Source organism: Penicillium mononematosum (genome assembly GCF_028829835.1).
Source record: "Penicillium mononematosum strain IBT 11891 chromosome Unknown utg000005l:1.0-9366267.0:1.0-9372171.0, whole genome shotgun sequence".
NCBI classification, from domain to species: Eukaryota; Fungi; Ascomycota; class Eurotiomycetes; order Eurotiales; family Aspergillaceae; genus Penicillium; species Penicillium mononematosum.
Window position 1 is genome coordinate 400614 of NW_026643275.1, and position 24516 is coordinate 425129.

The 24516-nt window shown below is 49.0% G+C and overlaps 9 protein-coding genes across 9 annotated transcripts; 5 read left to right on the top strand and 4 right to left on the bottom strand.

The window, feature by feature from the left end:
- Nucleotides 1–29: 29 nt before the first annotated feature.
- Nucleotides 30–1739, top strand: N7519_008277 (cytochrome P450; the record flags this gene model as incomplete). Its single annotated transcript, XM_057295053.1, has 4 exons — nucleotides 30–135; nucleotides 194–666; nucleotides 718–1261; nucleotides 1315–1739. The coding sequence occupies 4 exons, from the start codon at nucleotides 30–32 to the stop codon at nucleotides 1737–1739; spliced, it is 1548 nt and encodes a 515-aa protein (XP_057142935.1).
- A 1271-nt stretch (nucleotides 1740–3010) lies between these two features.
- Nucleotides 3011–4904, top strand: N7519_008278 (uncharacterized protein; the record flags this gene model as incomplete). Its single annotated transcript, XM_057295054.1, has 4 exons — nucleotides 3011–3183; nucleotides 3241–3511; nucleotides 3571–3913; nucleotides 3973–4904. The coding sequence occupies 4 exons, from the start codon at nucleotides 3011–3013 to the stop codon at nucleotides 4902–4904; spliced, it is 1719 nt and encodes a 572-aa protein (XP_057142936.1).
- A 394-nt stretch (nucleotides 4905–5298) lies between these two features.
- On the bottom strand, nucleotides 5299–6014 carry N7519_008279 (C2H2-type zinc finger protein; the record flags this gene model as incomplete). The annotated part of the gene is made up of 2 exons (XM_057295055.1): nucleotides 5299–5509; nucleotides 5587–6014. The coding sequence occupies 2 exons, from the start codon at nucleotides 6012–6014 to the stop codon at nucleotides 5299–5301; spliced, it is 639 nt and encodes a 212-aa protein (XP_057142937.1).
- A 1800-nt stretch (nucleotides 6015–7814) lies between these two features.
- Nucleotides 7815–9062, top strand: N7519_008280 (uncharacterized protein; the record flags this gene model as incomplete). Its single annotated transcript, XM_057295056.1, has 5 exons — nucleotides 7815–7831; nucleotides 7899–8104; nucleotides 8161–8229; nucleotides 8293–8750; nucleotides 8811–9062. The coding sequence occupies 5 exons, from the start codon at nucleotides 7815–7817 to the stop codon at nucleotides 9060–9062; spliced, it is 1002 nt and encodes a 333-aa protein (XP_057142938.1).
- A 576-nt stretch (nucleotides 9063–9638) lies between these two features.
- N7519_008281 (mRNA-binding protein RRP12) lies at nucleotides 9639–13595 on the top strand (the record flags this gene model as incomplete). Its single annotated transcript, XM_057295057.1, has 3 exons — nucleotides 9639–9767; nucleotides 9823–11730; nucleotides 11787–13595. Exons 1-3 carry the CDS (start codon nucleotides 9705–9707, stop codon nucleotides 13593–13595), a joined length of 3780 nt encoding a protein of 1259 aa, XP_057142939.1. The 5' UTR covers nucleotides 9639–9704.
- Nucleotides 13596–14702: 1107 nt separating this feature from the next.
- N7519_008282 (U6 snRNA-associated Sm-like protein LSm1) lies at nucleotides 14703–15493 on the bottom strand (the record flags this gene model as incomplete). The annotated part of the gene is made up of 4 exons (XM_057295058.1): nucleotides 14703–14876; nucleotides 14990–15105; nucleotides 15169–15237; nucleotides 15319–15493. 4 exons carry the CDS (start codon nucleotides 15491–15493, stop codon nucleotides 14703–14705), a joined length of 534 nt encoding a protein of 177 aa, XP_057142940.1.
- A 408-nt stretch (nucleotides 15494–15901) lies between these two features.
- Nucleotides 15902–16975, bottom strand: N7519_008283 (uncharacterized protein; the record flags this gene model as incomplete). The annotated part of the gene is made up of 1 exon (XM_057295059.1): nucleotides 15902–16975. One exon carries the CDS (start codon nucleotides 16973–16975, stop codon nucleotides 15902–15904), a length of 1074 nt encoding a protein of 357 aa, XP_057142941.1.
- Nucleotides 16976–18371: 1396 nt separating this feature from the next.
- On the bottom strand, nucleotides 18372–19607 carry N7519_008284 (C2H2-type zinc finger protein; the record flags this gene model as incomplete). The annotated part of the gene is made up of 1 exon (XM_057295060.1): nucleotides 18372–19607. One exon carries the CDS (start codon nucleotides 19605–19607, stop codon nucleotides 18372–18374), a length of 1236 nt encoding a protein of 411 aa, XP_057142942.1.
- Nucleotides 19608–23175: 3568 nt separating this feature from the next.
- Nucleotides 23176–23934, top strand: N7519_008285 (uncharacterized protein; the record flags this gene model as incomplete). The annotated part of the gene is made up of 3 exons (XM_057295061.1): nucleotides 23176–23285; nucleotides 23420–23610; nucleotides 23786–23934. The coding sequence occupies 3 exons, from the start codon at nucleotides 23176–23178 to the stop codon at nucleotides 23932–23934; spliced, it is 450 nt and encodes a 149-aa protein (XP_057142943.1).
- Between the last annotated feature and the right edge of the window lie 582 nt (nucleotides 23935–24516).

Genomic DNA, 24516 nt, shown 5'->3' on the forward strand with positions numbered 1-24516 from the left:
TTTCTTATTTACAGCAAGCGACTGTAGCTATGGCACCAGTGTCTTTTGACCTCTTGCAGGTTCCCTTTTACGGCCTCGTGGCTGGGGCTGTGGTCATTACTTGGTCTTTAGCGAAAATCGTACGAACCTTTCAAAGTGTGTAACTTTTCCTCGTTGACAGTGAACCAAACACTCAGCCTAAAACCCCATTTAGGATGGAAGTACGCTCGTGAGAATGGATGCCAACCCCCAGCGCACTTTGTATCCCACGGCTTGTTCGGTATAGGCATGGGCATTGAACTAGCCAAAGCCGGCCCCGAGCACAGGTTTCTTGAACTTCTTCGCAGTTGGCATCAAACCTACGGCACGACATTCAGAGCGAAAATCGCCAATCGAAATATTATTTTCACCGTCGACCCACAGAACATTCAAACAGCCCTCGCGTTGAAATTCAAAGACTTCGGGGTGGGTTCAGGTCGAATAGATGCACTCCGCCCACTCATGGGCAAGGGCATTTTCGGCGTAGACGGCCCCGAGTGGGAACATTCACGGGCTCTCCTCCGGCCTAACTTCTCACGCACTCGGATTAATGACACCGAATTATATGAGACTCACGTGGCCGAGCTCATCGGGCAGATTCCGCGCGACGGGTCAACCATTGATTTACGCCCGCTGTTTTTCAAGGGGGTACGTTGTCAGTCTAGATATCCCGTAAAGTATAAGACTGACTGAAAGCAGACTCTCGACACCGCGACCGAATTTCTGTTCGGAGAGTCCGCTCATTCGCTGCGCACAGAAGGATCTTCTGCAGGAAATGAATTTGCGAAAGCCTTTGACTTAGCTCAATTAGTCGCTTCCATGCGGTTCCGACTTGGACTTTTTGGGAGATTCTACCGTAGGAACGAATTCACCAAAGCCATTCGAGATACCCGCGCCTATGTCGAAAGGTTTGTGCAAAAGACTATCGATTACCGTGTCGCAGCCAACAGCGGACGAGAAGTTGATCAAGACATCAAGCGGTTGACTGAGAGTCGATACGTGTTCTCTTACGAGCTGTCGAAGCAAACACTTGACAAGACCAACATAACAGACCAGATATTGAGTATTATGTTTGCTGGTCGCGATACCACTGCCAGTCTACTAAGCATTGTGTTCTTCATCTTGGCCAGACATCCTGATGTGTGGAACAAACTTCGGAAAGAAGTGCTCACTTTAGATGGAGGAAAGCCATCATTCGACGATCTCAAATCAATGACTTACCTGACCTGGGTTCTGAATGAGAGTAAGCAACTCTACCACCATCTCTGACTATGCAGTCTGCTAAATAAACTATAGCTCTGCGCATGTATCCAATCGCACCCTTCAATATACGCGAGGCCAACAGAGACACATATCTTCCCGTCGGCGGGGGGCCGGATGGAAAGTCTCCTGTTCACGTACCCAAGGGTCACGAGGTTATCTACACCGTGTACACAATGCACCGCGAAAATGAAGTCTACGGACCGGATCCGGATGAATTCCGCCCTGAGAGGTGGGAAAAGCTCAGGCCAGGTTGGGCGTACCTCCCTTTCAATGGAGGTCCTCGGATCTGCATAGGGCAACAGTTCGCATTGACGGAGGCTGGATACACTATTACTAGAATTATGCAACAGTTCGAGTCAATCGAAAATCGGGATCCGAATCCCTGGACGGAGGATTTTGGGTTGACGTTGTCGAACGCTAACGGAACAAAGGTTGCTTTGACCCCTGTTCAGAATTGACCTGGACATACGCACTTGGTCCCATCTCAATATTGAACTTTTACAATTTGTCAATATCCTTGCACCTTGAATTGAACGTTATGTTGTTCTAGTATCAGAATCACAAGGCTGCGTGCTCCCGCGCTTGTATATGAGGTGCTTCGTAGTCCACTTCTGTCTGCCTCCTTTGGGTGGCTTTTTGAAGGTCTTTGTCATAATAGTAGTTTAAAACTGTGGAATACAACACGTACACCCGGCCATTGTTTTCATAATAAGTGGTTTAATCGGTATATGTGTTCATACACGTGCCGGATTTTTCGGGTTCTCTCCTATCCCTTTTACGATGTGGCCGCCTTATCCGCGTGCGAACTCTTGATTTCCTGCCAACTGTGAATATGGTAATAAATTGTTGTTTTGACTTTTGGTGGCTTGGGCCAGACTGTGGAGAATTAAATCTCTTTCCCAACCATTAGGGTGGAAAGCAGCTTCCTAGTGAAACATTTTTAACGGGCCCCAACTTGCTCTAGCGCTATCCAATCATATAGACACATAATAGATAATATTGCTGCCTTGACCGCCATGCTCCGATACTATCGTGTCTAGGAAAGAAAAACCAGAAGAAAAAAAGCCCCTCCAGACTTTTCCATTATAACCGAGACAAAGGTCTCTAACGCCGAAAATAAGAATAGCCTTATCAGGTCCTTGGCCTCTGGAACACAGAGAAGCACAATTTAAATAGGTAGACGCTTGATGAATAGGGTTAAGAGTGAATCAGACCTAACGCATGCCCATCTTTCGGCATTTGGAGTTCTAATCCATGCCTAGAAAGCTTATGCGTGTAGCCAAGCTTTCCCCCAACGGAACCCGCGGGAGCCAAACTTTCTATTAAAATTTTATCTGATCGAATTTATCTGATTGTATGGGAATATTTATCAGATCGTAAGATTTAGAAGTTATCTGATCATACAATTTATCTGATCACGCCACTCGGATGGACGCCTTGCAGCTGACCCCCACCCTAATCCATGGATATTTTACTAAGGCTGAGCTATCTGAGACCCGAGGTCGGCAACTCCCTCGGGATAATTTTCTGCATATGGAGTACTGCTGCAGGGGTTAAGCATTAGTTGTATTAGAGGACTCCACCCTCGCTTACACGACCGGAAAAGGTCTAAATTTTGATACATACCCGAGAGAGAGAGTTTAAAGAAGATCTGCGCCCCTCCAACCATTCATTCTGGCTTATATCGATCTTGTAGGCTTCATCGACCTACCTGACGCTTCCAGCCGCCATGGATACGGAGAACATGGACACCATCAAAGGGGCCACTACGGAGCGCCCGCAGCCATTGAACACGGAGGAATCAGAGATTCCAGACGACAAGATTCAGCAAGATGGTGTTCAGGTTGCCGACGCGGTCACAACTACATGGTCTCGCAAGCATCTAATCATTGCTTATACTAGGTGAGAAAACTTACTCCAATACTCTTCTCTGGAATGTCCGATTTAATGCAAACATAGTATGTGGCTGGTGTATTTCGTCAACAATCTCAACAGCAGTCTCACCGCAAACCTCTCCGCTTATATTACGAGTGGCTTTTCCGAGCATTCGCTGCTCACTGTGATAACAGTGGTAACCAGCGTTATGGGTGCTGCATGCTTGATGCCCATCGCCAAAGTCCTGAACCTGTTTGATCGAACTGTTGGATTCGTGATCATGATTTTGATTGCAATTATGGGTCTGATCATGATGGCTGCTTGTAACAATATTGCGACATACTGTGCTGCACAGGTATGTTTCTATATTATCCATACCCTTCACAGCTAGGTCGAAGTCGCTAATTAGTCAAGGCATTTTATACTGTTGGATTCACTGGTGCCATTTTCTGCATTGATGTGATTACTTCAGACACCTCATCGCTTCGTGATCGAGGCCTTGCTTATGCTTTTACCTCCTCTCCTAGCATGATCACAGCCTTCGCTGGCTCCCCTTTGTCAAATCAATTCCACGAAACCAATTGGCGATGGGCGTATGGGACAATTTGCATCATTCTCCCTATCGCTGCGCTTCCCTTGATTTTAACCTGGGAAATGGCCAAGCGAAAGGCTGACAAGAATGGTCAATTGCACTTCAAGGAGAAGACAGCACGATCCTGGATAGGAAGCATTTGGTACTACGCCATGGAATTCGATGGTTGGTTAATATCTCAAACATTTCTTACATCTTTGCTAACCCCTATTTGCGGTGCGCAGTCCTCGGAATCTTCTTGATGATAGGCGGCACGATTCTTTTCCTGACATCTTTCAATATCGCTGGCAACACCGAAGGCCAATGGCAGTCGCCTAAGATCATTGCTATGATGGTTGTGGGATTCTGTGTTCTCGTGGCATTTGTCTGTTACGAGCGATGGGTGGCTCCGAAGCCTTTCATTCCATTCTACCTAATCACCGACCGCACTGTCATTGGCGCTTGTCTACTCGATATTACCTACCAGGTGTCTTACTATTGCTGGGCCAGCTACTTCACCTCCTACCTCCAAGTCGTCTACAACACAAGCCTGACGCAGGCCGGTTACATCAGCGCCATCTTCGATTTCATGGACCCAGTTTGGCTCATTGGATGTGGTTTCCTCATCCGACACACCGGTCGCTTCAAGTGGCTCCTCTGCGCCGCCCTGCCTCTTTATCTCCTGGCAAGCGGCCTGATGATCTACTTCCGCCAACCAGGTCATAACGTAGGATATATGTGCATGTGCCAAATCTTCCTCGCAGTTGGTGGCGGAACATTTATTCTGATCGAGCAGGTTGCTGTTCTTGCCGCGGCGTCACATGAAGACTATGCCGCCATGCTGGCACTTCTCAGCACGTTTGGAAACATCGGTGGCGCGGTCGGCAGTAGTGTTTCCGGCGCTATCTGGACCAACACACTTCCTGGCAAGCTACGCGAGAATCTGCCAGCTGAGTTGAAGGACCAGTGGGAGACGATATACGAGTCCTTGGACGAACAGCTCAGTTATCCGGTTGGTTCGCCTGCTCGCACTGCTATCCAGAATGCGTATGCATTCAGCCAGCGAAACATGATGATTGCCGGTACAGCGGTGATGGGACTTTCTATTGCCTGGGTGCTTATGATGAGGAACATCAAAGTCCACTCTAACAAGGATCTTTCCAAGGTGCTTTTCTAGATGGGTGGCTAAATAGCAAGGGCGTGGGAGGATATACGTAGACTGGTTCAGAAAAGAGACATCTTTCCTCAACCTGGTGACCAAGGCGATTGTTGTAAAGTCGGTGCAGAGCAGGATTAAGACCACTAGGCAAATAGAAGATAGAACACCTTCAAGGAGTGAAGTGTTGCAGGGTCAACTCTATTGACAGAATGAAAAATAATAATATATCAGCTTAGAGCGGTGACATCCCTGCGCTATTTGACAATGTCCCCTAAATAATAAAGCAAGTGAAGACTTTTGTATCGTAACAAAAACTGACAAAGAAGCATGACCTTTCGATATCCATACACCATAGCTCCAACCGTAACCCCGATACACACTGCCAGATTCAGAGATTAGTTCACAGCAGGTATCAAACGATTTCGCGGTGAACATTCCGGATATGTGCAACCAAGTTGTCCTTCCGGTTGAACGACTTCTGGCACTCTTCCTGGGGGCATTCGTATAGTCCTGGCGAGATGTGCTTTGTTTTGATATGGCGTAGCAGGGCTCCCATTTGAGAAAATCCACCTGAGTATTCGCAGTGCTTCCATTTGCACTTCAGTGGACTGCCACGTCTAGATCTATCCAAGATGAATGTTAGACCACATCTGAAAAGGATATTCCGCGGGAGTAGAGAGTTACTCTAAAAGGAACATACTTAACACCCGTCGAGACTTTGCCATAAGACGTAGGCCTCTGAAGACTATCATCTGCGACAGTAGCCGGTCCTTTCTCTTCGTCCGCAGTGGAGGCAATTGTAGAAGTGATGTCAGACATCCCGTCGTGGAGGTCAAGGCTCGGAGTATCGACAGCAGAGGCATCATCGTCCGGCGGGGAGCCCTTATCGTATTGGACATTCGTGATTTCATGGAGAGCGCCGGCTGAGGCAGAAGTCGCAAGGTCAGGGGCAAGGGGAGCGGAGGGAGGTTCGAGAAAATGGTCGTATGGAAAATCGTCGACAAGAGGGGGCCAGTGGTCAGAAAAGATACAGTAGAACGGGGGATCACTTTCGTTCCACTGATCTCCTCCTTCTTGTTCGAGGTATGACAAGCCATCTTCAACTGGTTCTGTCATGGTGTAGATCATAGTTCGCAGGAGCGTAAGAGACTAAGCTTAACGAGTATCATGTAAAACGAGAATGATGAGGGCTACCCACGCAGAAATGCGGGGAAACCCCTGGGGGATCTACGGCTTATATACTGTAGGGTTAGCCATGACCTACCTACCTGGGTGCCTTGAGAGGCATTTTGACAGAGTTTTCATATATCCCAGTGTACCCCAGCGCCACACGTCACCATGATTGGCGATTTTTGCAGAAATTTTCAAAGGGGGCAGCTCGAGCAGTGGCGCAGGCATGATCTGGAAATTCTGCATTCTTGAGATGTGACTGGATGCGCACCTTCAGGGCTTGTTCGGATGCCTTGAAAACGGCTTACGTGAAGAAGAGCCCATTGCCTCCAATTGGCCTGACAGCTACGAACTGTGGCTATGATTGTCCATTAGTTGGGAAAATCGAAATCTGACAAGGAGGATTTCCTTCGTATGGCCCGAGCTTTTCCTTTCTTTTCTTTTTTGATCGCACCCCGCGCCTGGAAGATTTTGCCCATGTCATCATCCAGGCGCAGTATGATAAGGCCTTCTCTGGCCAACCAAGTCGCTGGTTTGTTATGAAGGGACAACAAGATGCAAAGAAGAAGCGTTCATTATAATGTGTTATTGAACAAAAAGCCGAAAACAGGAACACATCAGGGAGGTGAGATGAGATGTCGAAGGCAAAGTCTAACCACTTTAGGCGGTAATCTGGCCTGAGGCCAACTTTCTGACGAGTGAGTCAAAACGGCCCTGAAAGGCATCGACGCATTATTTTCCGGTGCTTCAGGGACTAGAATCTATTAGAATTTACTTCGAATGAGAAGTTATGAAGAATAAAGATCATATAATTACAAGTTGGACACTCGGATAAACTTGAGCATAGCCATATGAGATTATATATATCAGCCAACTGGTGGCAGTGCAATATTGTGCCCAGGTGCTCTGCATATATTGCGGTCGAAGTTTCACCCGCAGTTCGACCGATGTAATACCAAAAGTTCCACTTTTGGTTTCGAGGGGGATCATCATAGGTCAACAAGCGCGCATATGAACACATCTAGTTCTCGTACTTCAGCATAGTTTCCTCGAGAAAGTCTGGTCTAGGGAATTTTTGTTGCCGGTAACTCCCCAAGCACAGGTTTGGACTGCATAGATGATGATTGGATCAATTGCGAGGGCTATTATCTACCCTTCCACCTATATAGGGATTAATAGGAAATAGTGAGGCTAGCATAGTATAACCCACTAACGAACCTCGAAGGGCAGACTAAGAAATGATAAGAAATGGTATAATTTTTTATACTCCATTGATATAAGAAGATATAAACTACCGTTTTTTCCTCCCCCGATAAGGACTAGCCTAGATGTGTCCGCCCTATTGCCTAGAACTTAGTCTTAGCATTTTAAGGCTTTTAGCTAGCTACTTAAGGCTCTTAAGCAACGCTTGCCAATCAGTAAGATGTGGGCCTCGATTTTACATGAGGATTGCCTAACTAGGTGGATCGAAGTTGGTTGACTTTTTGCCTGGCATGGGCTGTTGCTGTATATTTTCACAGTTTGTATTGCAGGCCAATTACTTTCAATCTTCTGACTAGAAGAGGAAGAAGATAAGAAGAGCTATAACGAATAAAAAGAATAACAAAAATTGCATGTCACGATGGCCCCAAAATACTCCTGGCCCGGTGGAATGTCTCCACGGAATCACTTTCCTATCCTGGTGCGCGGGGATGTATATTAAACTCCAAGGTCTCCTCGTGGCTGTCCAACTTGAAATATTTCCAACTAATTTCAAAAATGACACAGATCTTCCTGTTAGTGGTTCTCGTTTCCTTATAGAGCATTCATTCATGTTTTGCTAACTGGTAACTCAAATTCTAGTACCGGCGCCACGGGCTACATCGGAGGCGAAGTCCTCCACGCTTTGCAACATGCGCATCCTGATTACGAGGTCGCCACCTTGATCAGAGATAAGGAAAAAGCCAGCAAGGTTTTGGGTACATTTCCTAAGGTCCGTGTGGTCCTTGCGGACTTGGACAATGTCGATATCATTGAAGAAGAATCGCGCAAAGCCAATATTGTCATCCGTGAGTCACTTTACGTCCAATAGTGGCAGCACCTATCACTAAATTTCTCCATTTAGATGCTGCTAGCAACAAGCATATCGCAAGCGTGAAAGCGATCGCAAATGGCTTGGCGGGGCGTCAGAATGGTACGCCATCTACTACTGCAATAACTTCTTTCGGTTTGCTCGCTAATTGAAGCAAAACTGCAGCCCATTACATTCAAGTTACCGGGGCTAGCGTTTTAGCAGGTCCGGAGGTTGATAACAACTCATACGGCGAGCCCTCGGATCAAATCATTGATGATTTGGATAATGCTACTGATCTCCGGGATATAATTCGGGCGTACAAAGATCGTCGAGTGGTGGATAATTACATTCTCGACTTGGGATCAAGTGGCCCCAAAACTGCCATAATTTTCCCTCCCATTATATTTGGCATTGGTAAAGGTCCTGTCAAGCAACGCAGCGTCCAGGTTCCCTCATTGGCCCGGGCCACTCTCCTGCAACGTGTTAGTCTATACCTTGGCAGGGGACTAAGTCGATGGGGAATTGTTCATGTCTCTGAATTGGCTGATCTCTTTGTCAAATTGGTGGAGAACGCTGTCGACGCCACCCCCAGTCCTATCTGGAATGAGAACGGCCTTTTCTTTGCGGAAAAGGGCTTCGAGGTTGGTTCATGGCCTAATATATTCCAACTTATCCACGCTGACCCTTTCTCCTTCTTTCAGAGCTTCAAAGATGTCGCTTCAGTGATCGCCAAAGAGGCGTATAGCCTCGGTTACATTGATTCGCCTGATTCAGTGAAATCCATGAATCTCGAAGAGTCCAACCTAGTGATACCCAATGGAAGTGTCTTCCTAGGTACAAATGGCCAAGGCCGAGCTTCACGAGCAAAAAAGCTATTGGGATGGCAACCGGATGGCGAGAGCTTCCAAAGCGCCGTGCGGGAGACAATCATTGCTGAAGCGGCACAGCTGTGATCAGTGTCAAGGAGCCATTGCAAGCCAATGTGCGATTTGTAACCCGTATTTCTCGGTCCGAGAATCCTTATTCAATTCATCCCGTTCATTTTACATTCTTTGCGTGGAATCTGGTCGTTCCTGGTAGTCATAGTGTAATCTTAGGGCTTCTGTGCACACGGGACTATATATATTCTATGCGCTCAAAAGCTTCGCGAAAATACGGGAATCACATACGATCTGTGTCGAATTATCCATGGACTATGATCTGAATTCCGCCCAGGTGTTGGACATAACTGATAAATGGCACTTGGCACCGAGCAGGAGGGGATTGGATCAATTGAAAGCAACCACGAGCCACCAGGCTAAATGTCACCAGTGTTAATCCTCCCCGCTTCAACTTTAAATTAAGCGTATCTGATTATTAGAAAGAAATTGATACATTTTTTTTTAAAAAAAAAAACAGCGAACAAAATTCATCTGACGGATTTAAAAACCTGGGCATATTAGTCGGTGCCGCCCCGCCGCCTGTCTGACCGCCTCCAAATTTGCCGGACTTTACTTTTTTTCCTTTACGATTTTTATCACCGCCAAGCAGCCCTCTTTCTCATCCCAATACATTGTTTTCTTTGTCTCTTCTCCACCTCGTCGTCCGCAATAATCATGGCGACTCTGGCGGAGAAGCTTGAGAAGATTAAGTCTCCCAAGCTGCAGAACCAGCATCACGTAAGTTTTCCCTCTACACACCCAATCAATTGACACTATATTGATCCATGAACAGACCGCTGTGGTGCTCTCTGCAGTTGAGGATACTCTCCGTGATCAAAAGGCAGACTTCTCACCAACAGCTTATTTTGCCGCTCTTCTTGCACTGCTCTCGCAGTCACTCTCCGCATCCCAGGGCATTGTCAACAAGGACCTAGCGACATCTGTTGTCTACCTTCTCGACATCACAACCGTTTACGTCCCCGCCCCAATCCTCTGCGCCAAATTCTCTCAGATCCTCGAAGGCCTTGCACCCGCACTCTCTCTCCCCGAGGTTGAAGCCCCTCTCCTGCGTCCTTCCATTGGCTGTCTTGAGTCTCTTCTCATTGCCCAGGATGCTGCATCATGGAATCTCCCCCACACACAGGTCGGCCCGCGACGCGCAATGGCAGGTCTGCTGAGCCTGTCCGTTGACCACCGGCCCAAGGTGCGGAAGCGTGCCCAGGAAGCTCTTGTCAAGGTTCTCAAGGCGCCCCCGCCGAGCCCGTCTTTGGACCACCCAGGTGCAGATATGTGCGCTCAGTCTGCTATGAAGACTCTGGGCGATAGCATCGCAGCCGCTCACAAGCAGAAGAAGGGTCGCCACGATGCCCAGGCCAACAACCACGAGCCCCTTGTCATTCACTCGTTGCAGCTAGTCAAGACCATTGCCGCGGCCTCGGGTGGCTGGCCCAGCAAGAAGATCGAACCCCTCAGCGAACTTCTGATGAACGCTTCCCGCTCTAGCAATGAGTACATCACCATGGGTGCCTTCGAGGTATTTGAAGTCATTTTCGAGGGGATGGCTGATGAGTTTTCATCCTCAAAGCTGCCCCGTCTTTTGGATGCTATCTCCGAACTCAAGCCTGCACAGAATGACTCCCAGCTTCTCCCGCCTTGGATTGCAGTGCTCTCACGTGGTTACGATGTGGCCGCACAAATCACTCCGGAGGATACTTTCGAGAAGTTGCCGGATCTGTTCACCTTGATTTCCGGATTCATGGCTTCGCCTTCCAGCAACATCCGCGTTTCCGCGTCTGAGTGTCTGATCTCATTCCTGCATAACTGTATCCCCAACAGTGTTATTGTGGACCCATCTGTCTATGATGAGAAGACATTGGAGAAGTTGTCTCGCGCAGCCGATGACCTCCTGTCGGTGAAGTACCAGGCTGCTTGGAAAGAGGTGTTCAATGTTTGCTCCGCCCTGTTCGATTGCTTCAAGTGGCGATCAAGCCCATATCTTGACAAGATTGTCTCCACAATCGGTGAACTGCGCAGCAATGGCAGCTTCCACGGCAAGAAGGAAGCCGATGCCGTTCTCGGTAGTGCCATCGAGGCAATGGGCCCCGAGGCAGTGTTGGAGATTCTTCCCCTCAACATTATCGAGCAGAAGGCTGGTCAACCCGGTCGTGTCTGGATGCTGCCCATTATGCGCGACAGCGTGACCAACACGAACCTTCGCCACTTCCGTACCGAACTCGTTCCCCTGAGTGAGGCACTGTACCAGAAGGTGGTGAACTTCGGTGCCGCTGAGAAGTCCGTGGAAGTGAAGATCTTCGAAACCCTCGTCCAACAGACCTGGGGTACCCTTCCCGGCTACTGCGAGCTGCCGCTTGATCTTGAGGAGGCATTTGACCAGACGTTCGCTGAGCTGCTGTCTAATGTTCTGTATAAGCAGACTGAGTTGCGTGTCGATGTCTGCCGTGCTTTGCAGAACCTGGTTGAGTCTAACCAGGCTATCCTGTCTGTCGAAAATGATGAGGATGATCTGATCTTGCAGCGACGTATCACTAAGGTCGCTGCACAGAAGAACCTCACTCATCTCGCTGGTCTTGCGAGCAATCTGCTGGCTGTTTTGTTCAACGTCTACAGCCAGACCCTTCCCCACTACCGCGGCTACATTCTGCAGTGTATCAATGCGTACTTGAGCATTACCCCTGAAAATGTAAGTTCCCACGTCAGTTTTGTATACAGATAAGCATGGATTAACACCCTTCATAGGAGCTGAACGACACTTTCAACCGCGTTACTTCAATGCTTGAGTCTTCTTTGGCTACCGAGCAAGAGGCAGCAACCAAACAGGGTGCTCAGGCTCAGGGCTCGTCCGACAAGATGCCACCGACGTCCCACACCCTGATTGACCTTGTCATCGCTATGTCAATCTACCTCCCTCGCTCCAGCTTCAGTGGCTTGTTTGCCATGGCAGCAGCTATCCTCAACAGCTCGTCTCCAAACCCGGATCAGCAACTCATCAAGAAGGCCTACAAGTTGATTCCCCGGCTTGCAACGACCGAGACTGGTAGTGCCGCCCTCCAGGAGCGTAGTGGAGAGTTGCAGGCGCTCATGCTTGCCACCACGGATACCACCCCTGCGTCTGGCCGTCGCGACCGTATGCTCGCTATCACTGAGATTATCAACCACCTGCCCACCTCGGATCTGCACTTCATCCCGGCAATTCTGTCTGAGGTGGTTCTCGGCTGCAAGGAGAGCAACGAAAAGGCACGCACAGCGGCCTTTGACCTCCTGATTCTTCTGGCCAAGCGCACAATCGATTCAGAGCGTAACCCTCCCGGCACTGTCATCCGCAGATCCCTTGTGCCAGGTGTGGCGGACGATTCCCCGGATGCCCCCGCTACCCTCGAGGAGTTCTTCACAATGGTCTCAGCCGGTCTGGCTGGCTCGGCTCCTCACATGGTGGGCGCCACTGTCACTGCGCTTTCGCGCCTGTTCTTCGACTTCCAAACACAGCTTCAGCCTGAGATGCTCAAGGAACTCGTTGAGACAGTTGAACTCTTCCTTACCTCCAACAACCGTGAGATCGTCCGCTCTGTCCTTGGCTTTGTCAAGGTTGCAGTTGTTGTTCTCCCCGACGAGACCCTGCGCCCCCGTCTGAGCACCATGGTCCCCAGCCTCATGGCCTGGAACAAGGAGCACAAGGGCCGTCTCCGTAGCAAGGTGAAGGGCATCATCGACCGCCTCGTTCGCCGATTCGGTGCTCCCCTCTTGGAGGCTATTGTCGGCGAGGAAGACCGCAAGCTTATAGTCAACATCCGTAAAGCCCGTGAGCGCAGCAAGCGCAAGAAGAAGGAGGGCGCCGAAGGCGAAGACGAAGACGAAGAGGAGAAGGCTTCTAAGCCCCAATCCGGCAATGCCTTCGACAAGGCCGTTTACGGCTCTGACTCTGACTCTTCCGACAACTCAGACGACGGCGACAGCGACGTTGACGTCGATGACGTGGCTCAAATCAAGGGCCGCAACTCCAAGAAAAAAGCAGGCCAAAGCACCCAGTATATCCGCGAGATGTCCCCCGAAGACAATCCTCTCGATCTGCTCGGCTCCAACGCTCTGGCCAGCATCTCCACCACCAAGCCTAGCCAGCGCTTCCTTAACACGGGCCCCGGCTCGAAGAAGAAGCAGCGCGCCGCCAAAGTCGACGCTGATGGCCGTCTTGTCCTCGGTGATGATGGGGATGTCGTCGCTGATGACGTCGAAATGTCCGGTGCTGGTGACGGTGGCGTCAACGCCTACCTCGCTGCAGTTAGCGGACCCGACGCCGTCCGTCGTGGCCAGAGAGGCAAGGTGAAGATGGGCCAGTCGTCAAAGAAGAATGCTGGCGATAGCATGGATGTCGATGAAGATGACCTGAAGCAGGACCTGCGCGCTTCTGGATCTGGTCAGAGCTCTGGTCGTCGTGGTCTTGGTGCGCCCAAGACTTCCGGTGCGCCTGGCGGTGGCCGCATTGAGAAGCGTCGCAATCCAGGCCACGCTCCTCGGGGTGGTAACCGCTCAGGATGGGGCAAGAAGAGATAAACTATTTACTTTACAGTAAGTCGTATCTCTTTTTTTGCCTTGTCTGCTGGGCTTGGGTACTGTGGGTGGAGAGAGAAGGAGTGGCATCTAGCAGATCCCGGAGTTATCGTTCTGAGTTCTCTGTTTTTGATTTCTTATTTTTTTGTTTCTGCCATCTGGTCTTCGGTCCCTGTCGTGCTTGGTTAGTGTTGACGTTTTCTGATAATACCCTCCGCTGTGGTGATTCCGTTGACTCTGGGCCTTTTTCTGTTTCAATGCAGAGTTATCTGACTCCGTGTTTTTCATGATATGATTACGATTCTGTTCAAAAGTTTCTCTTATGTTCAATGGACATACATATTGTTTTGCTCTTGGTGTAAAATGTACGTACATATAGCCTACAGACTATGCATATCCGATGACTAGCCTTTTTATATTTGATAAAACTAGTCTCGCTACATCGCTAGGGCGAATTATCCATTACTAGAGTCTCCAATGATCCAACTACAGCCAAATACCCAGAAACCCAAATGCAGTGTGAATTTTATCATATTCTCATTTGCAAAGCAGTTTATCATGCAAAAAAGAAAAAAAAAAATTTGTATCGAACATATCAATCAGAACTTCATGAACGCGAGCCAGCCAACCAGGCAGCTCAGCAGCATTTCCCACAGCCCCCATCACTCGCCCAGAGAAGTAGATGTAGAGTGCGACGCAAAAGGAACAAATAACAAAAAAGCTCGCGAGCTCAAGACCAGACGATCCTCACATCCATCACGCCATAGCGTCGACAGCTTCCTCGCAGTATACAGCAGATAGTAGTAGCCTACTGCTCTGCCGAGCATCCGAATCCAGCCAAAACTCCATTGTCGATGCAATTCCAAATAATCACAATCCGCCACGGCGCAGAAATCGACACCGTCGCTCATCAGGAGGTTATCGACCGGTCTGTTCTGTCGCCCCTTCGTTCATTTTCAACACTCAGTCTTCAATGCAGGTATCAAATATCAAATACCACACCCGGGAAATAGGGCAAGCGATAAGTCAACAGACCAGAGTCTGGTCTAGCACGCACTGACCCCAACAGACCAATCACACCTGGGCACAACAAGTAGGCAATGATAATAATTAGAACAGAATCTCCCCACTGTGTTCGGGCTCGAAACCGAGCGCTTGGAGCTCATCGTAGCGCTTCTTATCGCCCATTTTCCGCTTCGCGTCCTCCTTCTTCTTCAGCTCGAAGACTTCTTCGAACGGAGCTCTAGTCAGTGTGGGCGGGATATCGTCTTCGCGGTCGAGGTCCTATCAATTGAGAATGCGTTAGCGGAATCCTCTGCTAGAATACCTTGCATCTTGAACAGGGCAATTCCCGTAACCTTGCAGCACGGAATTGAGAGTTGAGGAATTGATCATACCACTTCGCCTAGCAGGAGCACATTCTCTCCACGGACAATGAAGATCCCGCGCGGGACATCGGCGTACAGTTGTCCGGCATAGATGCGCTCTACGGTATCCTGAAAAACAAGGTTTGCTGCGAGAATCGAATATCAGATAAAATGGCCAGAGAGACGGGGGTTGAGTGCGACTGGCGTACCGAACTGATCCCAGCTTCGGAGGACGCCGATGAGTTTGCGGCCGTCGCGGAGGATGAGGACGAGTTTCTCTGCGATTGCGTTAGGCATATTCTTCTATCCTCCCCTCTTTCTGGTAATGGGTCGCTTTGAGCGCATCTGCGTAGACATACTATCTGTTAGGTCGAGCAGCTGTGCGGCGGTCGTGAACATCTGCGGGGGTAATTGCGGTGGGCCGCCTGTTGGCTGGGGGCCTGCTGGGCCGAGAGCATTCTGGGAGAATTGTTGATTTTGCTGCGGGGTTCGAGGGGCCGGGGCAGGGCTTTCGTTTAGAGATAGGCGCTCCATCGTGCGGTGTCTGATCTTGTTGGATTGGCGGGGAGGAGAAATTCGGAAAGCGGTGGGGAGGGGTAGGTAGGGGGTAGCGGCTTAGAGGACGCTGATGCAGAGAGATTCAGGAATTTGATGTGGACGTTCTCATTCTGTTTCTTTGGATCATCGCGATGGAGGATCGAGGTCGCAAAGGCCGTCATCAAGGGCGGTGAGTTTGTCCTGTTTGCTCGGGATCTATACATTTTGGTTTTTGATATTCCTCTCTCAGAAGACACACAGATACTCCATGCAGGAAACAAATACACTTTTAGTTCTAAAGGCCTCAAGAAAAGTACATGCTATACAGAAGCGAAAGGGGGAATATCCAAAAAGAAAAAAAAAAACCAAAACCTCGGACCAGAAGCCAACAGAAAGCGTCTATATCTACAAAACCCCGACACCCCTCTGCTGCCCCCTCATCCTCTCTTCCCGCCTTTTACTATACGGTGCACAGTATGGCTCATCAGCAGAACCGATACTAGCCCTAACACCATCCTGTGAGCGATGATAAGCCGGACTCGACGGTGCGGGCGGCAACTGCATAGCCTTAAACTGCGCATCCGTGATAATCCGCATCCCATAAAGATACCGCATAAGCTCAAAATCCGGCCGACTCCCAGCAAGCGTCTGGCCAAGACAGTAGTGGTCCGCAGCGACATGGTCCAGCATACGATCCCATGCAGAGGGGACGTCTCTCAGCGGGGCTCGGACAGCGTCGTCGATAGAGCGGATCGACTCGCCATCCTCGAAAACAGGCGACGACACAGGGTCCGAGATACCATCGACAAACTTTGTATTCGGACACAGCGGACACCGCGCTGAGGGCGGCGTCGGGTGCGAGCGAAAGTGGCTGAAGACGTGAGTGCGCCACTCTGCGCCGTCGTCGAAGGACTCGTAGCAGTCCAGCATGTGGAAGAGGCATGCGTATGTGCGCTGCTCTATGCTGGCTGTTAGGGATACGGGTATTGATGGTGTCGCAGATGATATAGAGGCTTCTGCGGTGGTGTCCCAGGAGGAGAGCGAGGCGCGCGATAAATGGGGCTCTGGGGCGCTGTCGGTTGTGATTAACGGTATCATGTCACTGAGAACGTAGATTCCATCTGTGCTGCTATCTCCATGTGCGGATTCCACGCCGGTCCCGGGCCTGGTATCAACTGATGATATTGACGGCGACGGCGATGCGCTAGACAAGTCCGGCATGGCGGGCGAAGACGACATGGTGACAACGACACCCGGTTGTTTTTTCTTGTTGGGCTGCTTTTGCGACACGGCGGGGGTCCTACTTGAAGCCGTGCTGTTGCTGGCGGTCGAACTCACGCTGATACTGACACTGCGGGTGGAAGACGATCGGCGATGATCTCCATCTCTATGGCGGTCTCTATTCGAGCGTGAAACCAGAGGCCGATCGAAATCGCCCTGGTGAGGGTCATCGGGGCTTTGGGGCTTGCGCTCCGACATGCTCCGCGATGCAAAAGATGGGGGATGTCTATTGCGCGGGATGGGTACGGCTAGATCTCGTCAGAGTCGGGTTACCGGGGCTTACATAGCAATAGTAATAGCACCTGGTAGAGGTATAGGTATAGGACAGGAGGGAAGGCAGAGAGGGAAGTAATACGGATGAGGGGAACGGGATACAGCGGGAAATACATACCAGCAGATCCGATATCAGATCAACAGGACACCTTCAGATCTGCACTTTTGTCAGCATGCATGACATCTATGAGCCGTTTTCTGCGCATACGATGTAGGTAAGGCTATGCCATCTCTGAATGGGCTAAAGTGGGGGGTGCTTAAGGACTTTTGGAATTTTCCCTCTAAATCTTAAGGCGGGGCATTTGGGGCTAGTTGGGTTATAAGGGATTTAGATCGATTATATTATAACCCTGGAAACCAGAATTATGTATGTTTTCTTTTACGTTCTCTTTGTTGAGAAAGGTCTGGGATACAATGCACAGGCACGGTTATCTGCAGGTTTTCGTTGGATAGGGCAGTTTTACTCTAATTATACTCGATAGTATTTAGTTATTCAATATTAAAAGACATGTTCGTAGTCTCGACTTTAGTAATTAGAACAACAACATCGATACATCGGTGTATGTACCTATCTCCGTTTGTATAGTAAAAGATATAAAATAGACTTCTCTCGCTTCCACAGCCTAGTCAGTACAGAGTACATTCCTTACACATTAGGTCACTGGGCATGTTCTGGACAAAGCACTTCCATTTGACATGTGAATATATATCATTTTGTTGATCCTATTCTTAGATGTATGGAATATGAGTTGTAACACTGTTTCAGATTCGATCTCAAAGAATCACCTACATGTAGGTATACTAGGTACATGTAGGCTATGTATGGTGTACGGCATAAATTATAGGTGCGCCGATTCAACTACACTGCCAAACCAGGGCGAATATACAGATTGCAGGGAGATATCACATGTCAATCAGACTAGATCTCCAATATAGGTAGAAAGTGAGGAGTGAAATTTCTTCATTTTTTGCTCACAGTGTGAGGAATTAAGTAAGAGAAGAGAAGTAAAGGAACAGGGATAGAAGTGAATGAGACCACAGGCCTCAAGAGAGGAGAATGACATAAAAAAAGTAGAAGCAGGTCTTTCGACACGGAATTTTGAACTTGAAAAGGAAAAGTCTCCAGAGAGGAGTGAACAGCCAAAGGTTATAAAAAAAAAATCCCAATCCGTCTATTTGGTGGAAGCGCCAGAGATAAAGAAAAATCAAAACCAATCCGACACCGTTGATGCCCGCAAGCCAGAGTAAAAATGCACAAGTCTATATCGTTTCGTGGCGCGCATAAGATAAGTTTTCGAGGCATAAAGAGGTCGCAAAGAAGTTAGAACCGCTCTGCCAGGTCACCGCCAGCAACGGAATTGTTGGCTGACGAGTTCATGGAGGAAAAGCCAGCCGCGGGGTTGAGCATGTCCTGCACCGCAACCTTGGGGATCTGGGGCACTGGCAACTTGCGCTGCGTGCCGTCTGGTTTTGACATGATATCGGAAATGGTTGGGCCCATGTGACCCTGATTCGGGCTGTAATAACTAGGGCCTTCCGGTTGGGGCTCCATAGGCGCCAGCGCAGGAGTGTGCTGGAGGGACAGGTGGCGAATCGAAGGCAGATGCAACTCGCTGGCACCGAGAGGGCGCAGACGGGGTGAGTGTGCAGGAGTAGCCAGGGGAGTGTGGTCGGGGGTAGGGGATAGAGAATCGTGAGAGAAAGTAGGAGAAGAAGGAGCGGTGGAGTTAGGAGAGTTAGGGCGTGAGCGCTTCACACGGTGGCCATAGCCGTCATCGTCATCGTTAGAGTGCGAACGGGTCATGTTCTGCGAAATCGCATACGCGGAGAGCGAAGGGAGGCCACGGCTAGTGCCGTGATGACGGGAGCCAAACATCTGGTGTCCTCGCGAGCCGTGGAAGCCCATGTGATCGTCGCGCTCTACTTGTGATGCAGCTGTAGCCAGAAGATTGATATCCATTCCGGAGGAAGCGCGTTCAGTGGTGCGAGAGTAGGGACCCAGATTTGAGCGCATGTGGTTGGCGTAGTTGGAGAAGGAGTGAGGAGGCGAAACATCTGGAGATCCGACCTGCGAGACTGGAGCAGAGCGAGTGATGGGCTTGCTGGGAGGCGGCATCATGTTGGCAGCATTGACCATTCCAGTGTCCTGGCCTGCAGCGGCCGCGGCGGCTGCCAGGTGTTGAGCCTTATTACTGCGGCGCGAGTTAGGGTTGTTGTGGATGCGCGAGTGGCGAGTGAGTTCATCTGAACGACTGAAGCGCTTCGTACAACCGGGGAACTGGCAGGCGTGTGGCTTCTCGCCAGTGTGTGTGCGGATGTGCCTCGTCTGGTGCTCCAGACGGTGAAAAGCACGGTCGCAAAGAGGACACTTGTACGGCCGGGGCAGATCCTGGCGGACCTCCTCGGTCGCGGGGCGCGCACCCTTCATGAGAGGCGGTAACAAGCTAACTGAGGAAGCCATTGAAGAATCTCCTGGAGTCGAGGGTGTCGAGTCGGACGAGTTGTCGTGGGGATTAAGTAGATTTGAGAACCCCACTGAAGAAGCCGGCGGTGGCATGTGAATTCCCTGACGCGGATTTATGAAGGTTCGTTCTGAAAGGAGGACCGAGGACGGTTTTGTCGCAGGGGTCCCGAGCTAAGGTCGATCAAACACCCGGATTGGGATGGGAGGTCGATCCGGATCGGAGTGATGCGCAGACAATTCAGATAGCTTTGGTCAAACAAATAGTCGAGTAGAGTTTGTGGAGAGGAACAAAGCAAGAGGGAAAGGAAGAAAAGGAACCTGGAGACGACGATCTGGGGAGTCACAGATAATATAGGGAATGGAGGGGGAAGGGAGAAATCGGGGGAGAAGGGGCAGTGTCGGAATCGGACTTGGAGAAAAGAAAATTCTGAAAAAAAATTCAAGTTAAAAAAAATTGAAAAATTGAAATTGAAATAAAAATTAAAAATAAAATAATTAAAAATTAAAAATTGAAGAGATTCTCAAGGTTGGAAGGCCAAGTGTGGGGGGAGAAGAAGGGGACACTGGGGCAAAATAGGAAAAGTGGGAAATATTTTGAGGAAAATTCAAAAATTGGAAATTCCAAAAGGGGAAATTTTGGAAAATTAAATGAGAAAAATAAAAAAATAAAAAAAGACATACCCTTACTCAGTCGTCGATCAACCTCATATAGTTGCAATATAGCAGATAGAATTGACTAATGAATATCCAAATATAAAGGTATTAATCACTCTAATATGTACTCCGGACTCCGTCGCATATACAAAAAGAAAAATGTTCAAAAAGCCCTGGAGGCATCAAGAAACTACGTAACTGCATCAAGCAAAAATGTGGAGACTCGCATTTTTTCTGAAGAACCGTGTGGCGTGAGGTGCGTGTCCCTATCCGGCTATCGCGCCTCTGGAGAATTTCTTATCAGAACATGGGGAATTTGGGAATTTCTACTGGCTTCTGATTTAGTCTATCTCGGGATGACGAGCTAAACAAAGTGGATGATAAAAAATGATGGCATGCGGAGAGCCAATGACGAGCAGGAACTGGGGTCTCCAGCACTCCAGATTATAAAATTATATGTACGGAGTATTCCGTACAGTACATTTTTAACCCTGAGATACCCTCCAAAAGGGTCAAAGTCTGGGGGTTACGGTCATTCTAGGCCGGACCAGGTCCAGACCCATGTACAATGGAGATCCTGGGGACCATCTGATCCTGTCACGGAGTGACGATAGCGAGGATCATCGATGATGTCGTCTGAGGTGAAATCTCCAAGGTTAAAATTTTTGGTAATCATTTAGTCACGCGAAAAACACAACAAATCAACAGGTCATCCAGTGCAAAGAAGGTACGAAAAATGACTCGGGTCACCCCCAATTGTTTTGCGGCTTCATCATCCGGAGGAATCATCCCCCCGAACCCTATATGGTATGTATATCGACTCTACGGAGTACTCCGTACCAAACCCTGGAATCCTCCACTCAGGTTCGCCGACAATCCCCGGATTTCGGGGTAAGATATGATGAATTCCTATTTTTCCTTTTTAAACAGACTTCCCTAATTTATTGTGGAACGATAAAGCGAGCGAACAGCGCTGATAGGCGCGGATCATCCAATTATTGATAGCGCCGATGCAGCTACCATGCAGCCTCAAAGCCGCGTATCTCGACAAAGGGACCAGAGATGCCAGTGTCAGCCCCTGCACAATGAGCACTTAGCTGCATTCCTTGCGCAAGCAGACAGCGGTATCCCCGACTGCCAAGACGTTCAAGTATAGAAAGTGACCAGGGGGCGTAGATTTCCTTTCCTTGGCCGGCTGAATCTCGCAGGGTAATAACCGGGGGGGTTCTGGGGCCCCGGTTCCCAGGACAATATTAAATATATGTATTAAAATTTATGCATGTATATATTTATTATTCTCCTATCAGCAATCTGTGGCACATGTTCTCGCTTCTTTACTTGATACGCTAACAGATTACATACTTTCGCCCGATGTTCTTCCGGCTTAATGGAACAGGCCAACTAAAGGGCCGAGGTGCGGGACAAACGGGACGGGGCAAAGATACCACTCGGCAAGGCCGTCTCGCCGAGAGTCCGGTTTACGCTTTGGATAATAAGGCGTTATCTTTGAGTCCGGCATAGTATTACTCCGCCATTATCACATTACAACGTAATATAGTTATATATGGACTCCTCTACCTTCTAGTATATTGTATATTGTTATATGTTATATGGAGTACGGGATATAATATATAGTATACATTCGAAGGGAGCACTCCATACGGAGTACAATATACATACATGAACCCCGTGCAGGTCCCTTTAGTGGCAGATCCTAACGGAAGTTTTACTCCCGGAACAGCAAATTCAGCCGATCCCCACAGTTCTCCAGCGGATATTGGCTAAAGTCCCCTTGATAAATTAGGATATTTAGCAGACAAAAAAGCAAAGACACAAGATTAGGAGTAATCAGGGCCCAGGTCAGTTCGTACTTTTGAGCTGTACGGGGATCTGGAAGAAATCGCACGAATCCCTGTTCTCCTGGTTTTCAGGAAATAAAATCAGCTCACAAATATACCCGGTGGTACGGAGTAACTGCCGCAACCTGGAGTTCTCCATTTTTTCTCCACGGGGAATATGGCAACATTGTAGAGAAAGCCCGGACTCGGAGTGGCGATCTGCAGGAAGAGATAGTTTGATCTTTTTTTTAAAAAAAAAATGATTATTATTATTGTTTTTATTCCAAGAAGCAGGTACCAGTCTATAAGCAATTACCCGCCTTTTGCCGATTTTTGCGACGTGTACATAGTACTTCGTACATTTGTTGAGGATCATGAAACCAGGATGTGAGGTGCGTCTGTTTCAGGTGACGAGTTCACTGAGGTCTATTACTCTTTATGTACTCTGTAGTGGAAATCGGAATATATTTACAGAACAGCAGACTTATCGGATTCAAAGTTCCGGCACATTTCCTTCCCCGGAACTCGACTCACTTTCCCAGACCCTCACAATCGAAAGATCCGCAAACCTACGAGCTACTGCCTTTCGAACCTTGGAGGTACATATATGCGGATTACATCGTAGATAGTCAAAGGTGGGGGAAGCCAAAACCGGTAGTTCCGATTGCCGACAGTCCTGAATCACAATAATCATGGCTAGAGAACCTCATCCTCTGAACCGGTCTGCGCCCCAGAAAACCCAGTGTATGTTGTAATTATTTTCAATGATCGACCAAGTCTATCAAGCCGATATACCCGGTGACAACCCCTCTCCAACACACACAGATATGAACTCCGTACGGAGTACGTACTCCATATCTCACTCCTACCCCACAATCCCCAAGCGATACGCTTTGGGAGAAAACCCGAAACCGCACTCGCAGGAAGCGATCTACAACTGACATCTCAATCTTCATGCCAAAGCTGCCTTGATCATCGCGATCGCCTCTAGAATGTGATCCTCCGATATCGCTGTCGTCATGGGGGCGCCCCCTCCACACAAGGTCGATCCATCACGCCATCTGGGGAAAGCTGACAATCTACGGAGTATCCCGTATATTGTACGGAGTACACGAGACTACCTACTTATAGCCTTGCAAGCATGTTGACTTGGAATTTACCGCCATCCCATGAAAATTGGATTGGGATTCGTCACTCTCAGCATTCTTCTTCCCACTTCCCTTTCCGACAACGCTGATCAATTCTATTATTCTGGCATGCAGACCCGCGCACAGGGCGGGTACGTCGATCCTAGATGGGGGGAAAAAGCAAAAATCAGTCCCACGGACAAAAAAGGGCCAAGACAAAGAGATGAAATGCGAAACAGAAACAGAAAAAGCAAGGGAAAAAGGGAAAAATAGAAAAAGTCAAAAGGTCAAAAGAAAAGAGTGAACGCAATAATACTCGATTGGGAGCGTGGAGATCCCCCCCGGACTCCCTCCGTTATCAGTCCGGAGCCTCGTTGTACTCCGTGGGGAATTCCCTTTTCTATCCGAGCTCTTTCAGAATTGGGATTCAGCCCTCGAAGCCACCTATCTTCTTAGTCAAGATGTCGCCAGCGACCAGTGATATCTATTTCTAGTACCTAACGCTCGCTATCAACACCCCCGCACACCCCAGATCGTCACGCAAGATAGTGTCGGGGGGTTCGAAAGACAAGGATGAGGATACTTCTTATGTTACTTTATTATTCACACCCTATCCCCGGAGCTTGGACTATTAATCTATTAATCAAGGCAGTGTATGAGTCTGAGTCTGGACGCGACCGTCCCTTTCAGGCCGCACCCCCTTGCTACATGGGACTCAGCAGTTGCTACTGGCTGTCCTACATCCAACACGGTGTGAGTCATGACGTGCTCACGTCTCAGCTCGAGGAATATCCAAGCTGAAAGCGCCTAATAGAAAGCCAAGAAGGAAAAAAAAAGTGATAGGCTAACTAACAACAGGGGATCGGCTCATATTTCGCGCTCCGTTTCCAATCGCCCTGCTGGCGCCGGGTCCTGTCTTTTGTCTTGCTGCCTGGAGACTGAAACCCTTTCTAACCAACTTCCCGAGCGAGGCGCCACCGGTCAGCAAGACAAAGATGTAATTTACCCAAGGTGGTCTTGGATCCTTCAGTATATAACCTATGGAGTACAGTTGTATGTAGTATGTTCCATTGTGTCTCAAGGTGACATTTGATTATGCTTGGCAGGTCTCGATGCGGGGGAGTAGTCTCAAAAAGGGAGAATCCGGGGTAGGTTTGGCCTTGGAGCAACATTCCACAAGACTCCCTGAATGATGGGGTGTCCTTTCGGGTGCAGTTACTCTGTACAGCGTGGGGTAGTTTACGTAGGCTACTATGTTTCCCAAGAAGACACATATGCTTTGAAGAATTCGCAGTGCAACCCTAATCAGCTCGGGGGGGTTTTGCATGTGATTACGTAAGGGGTTTCCCGATTCAGCTTTCCAAACTTGGAAAGGTGTGGATT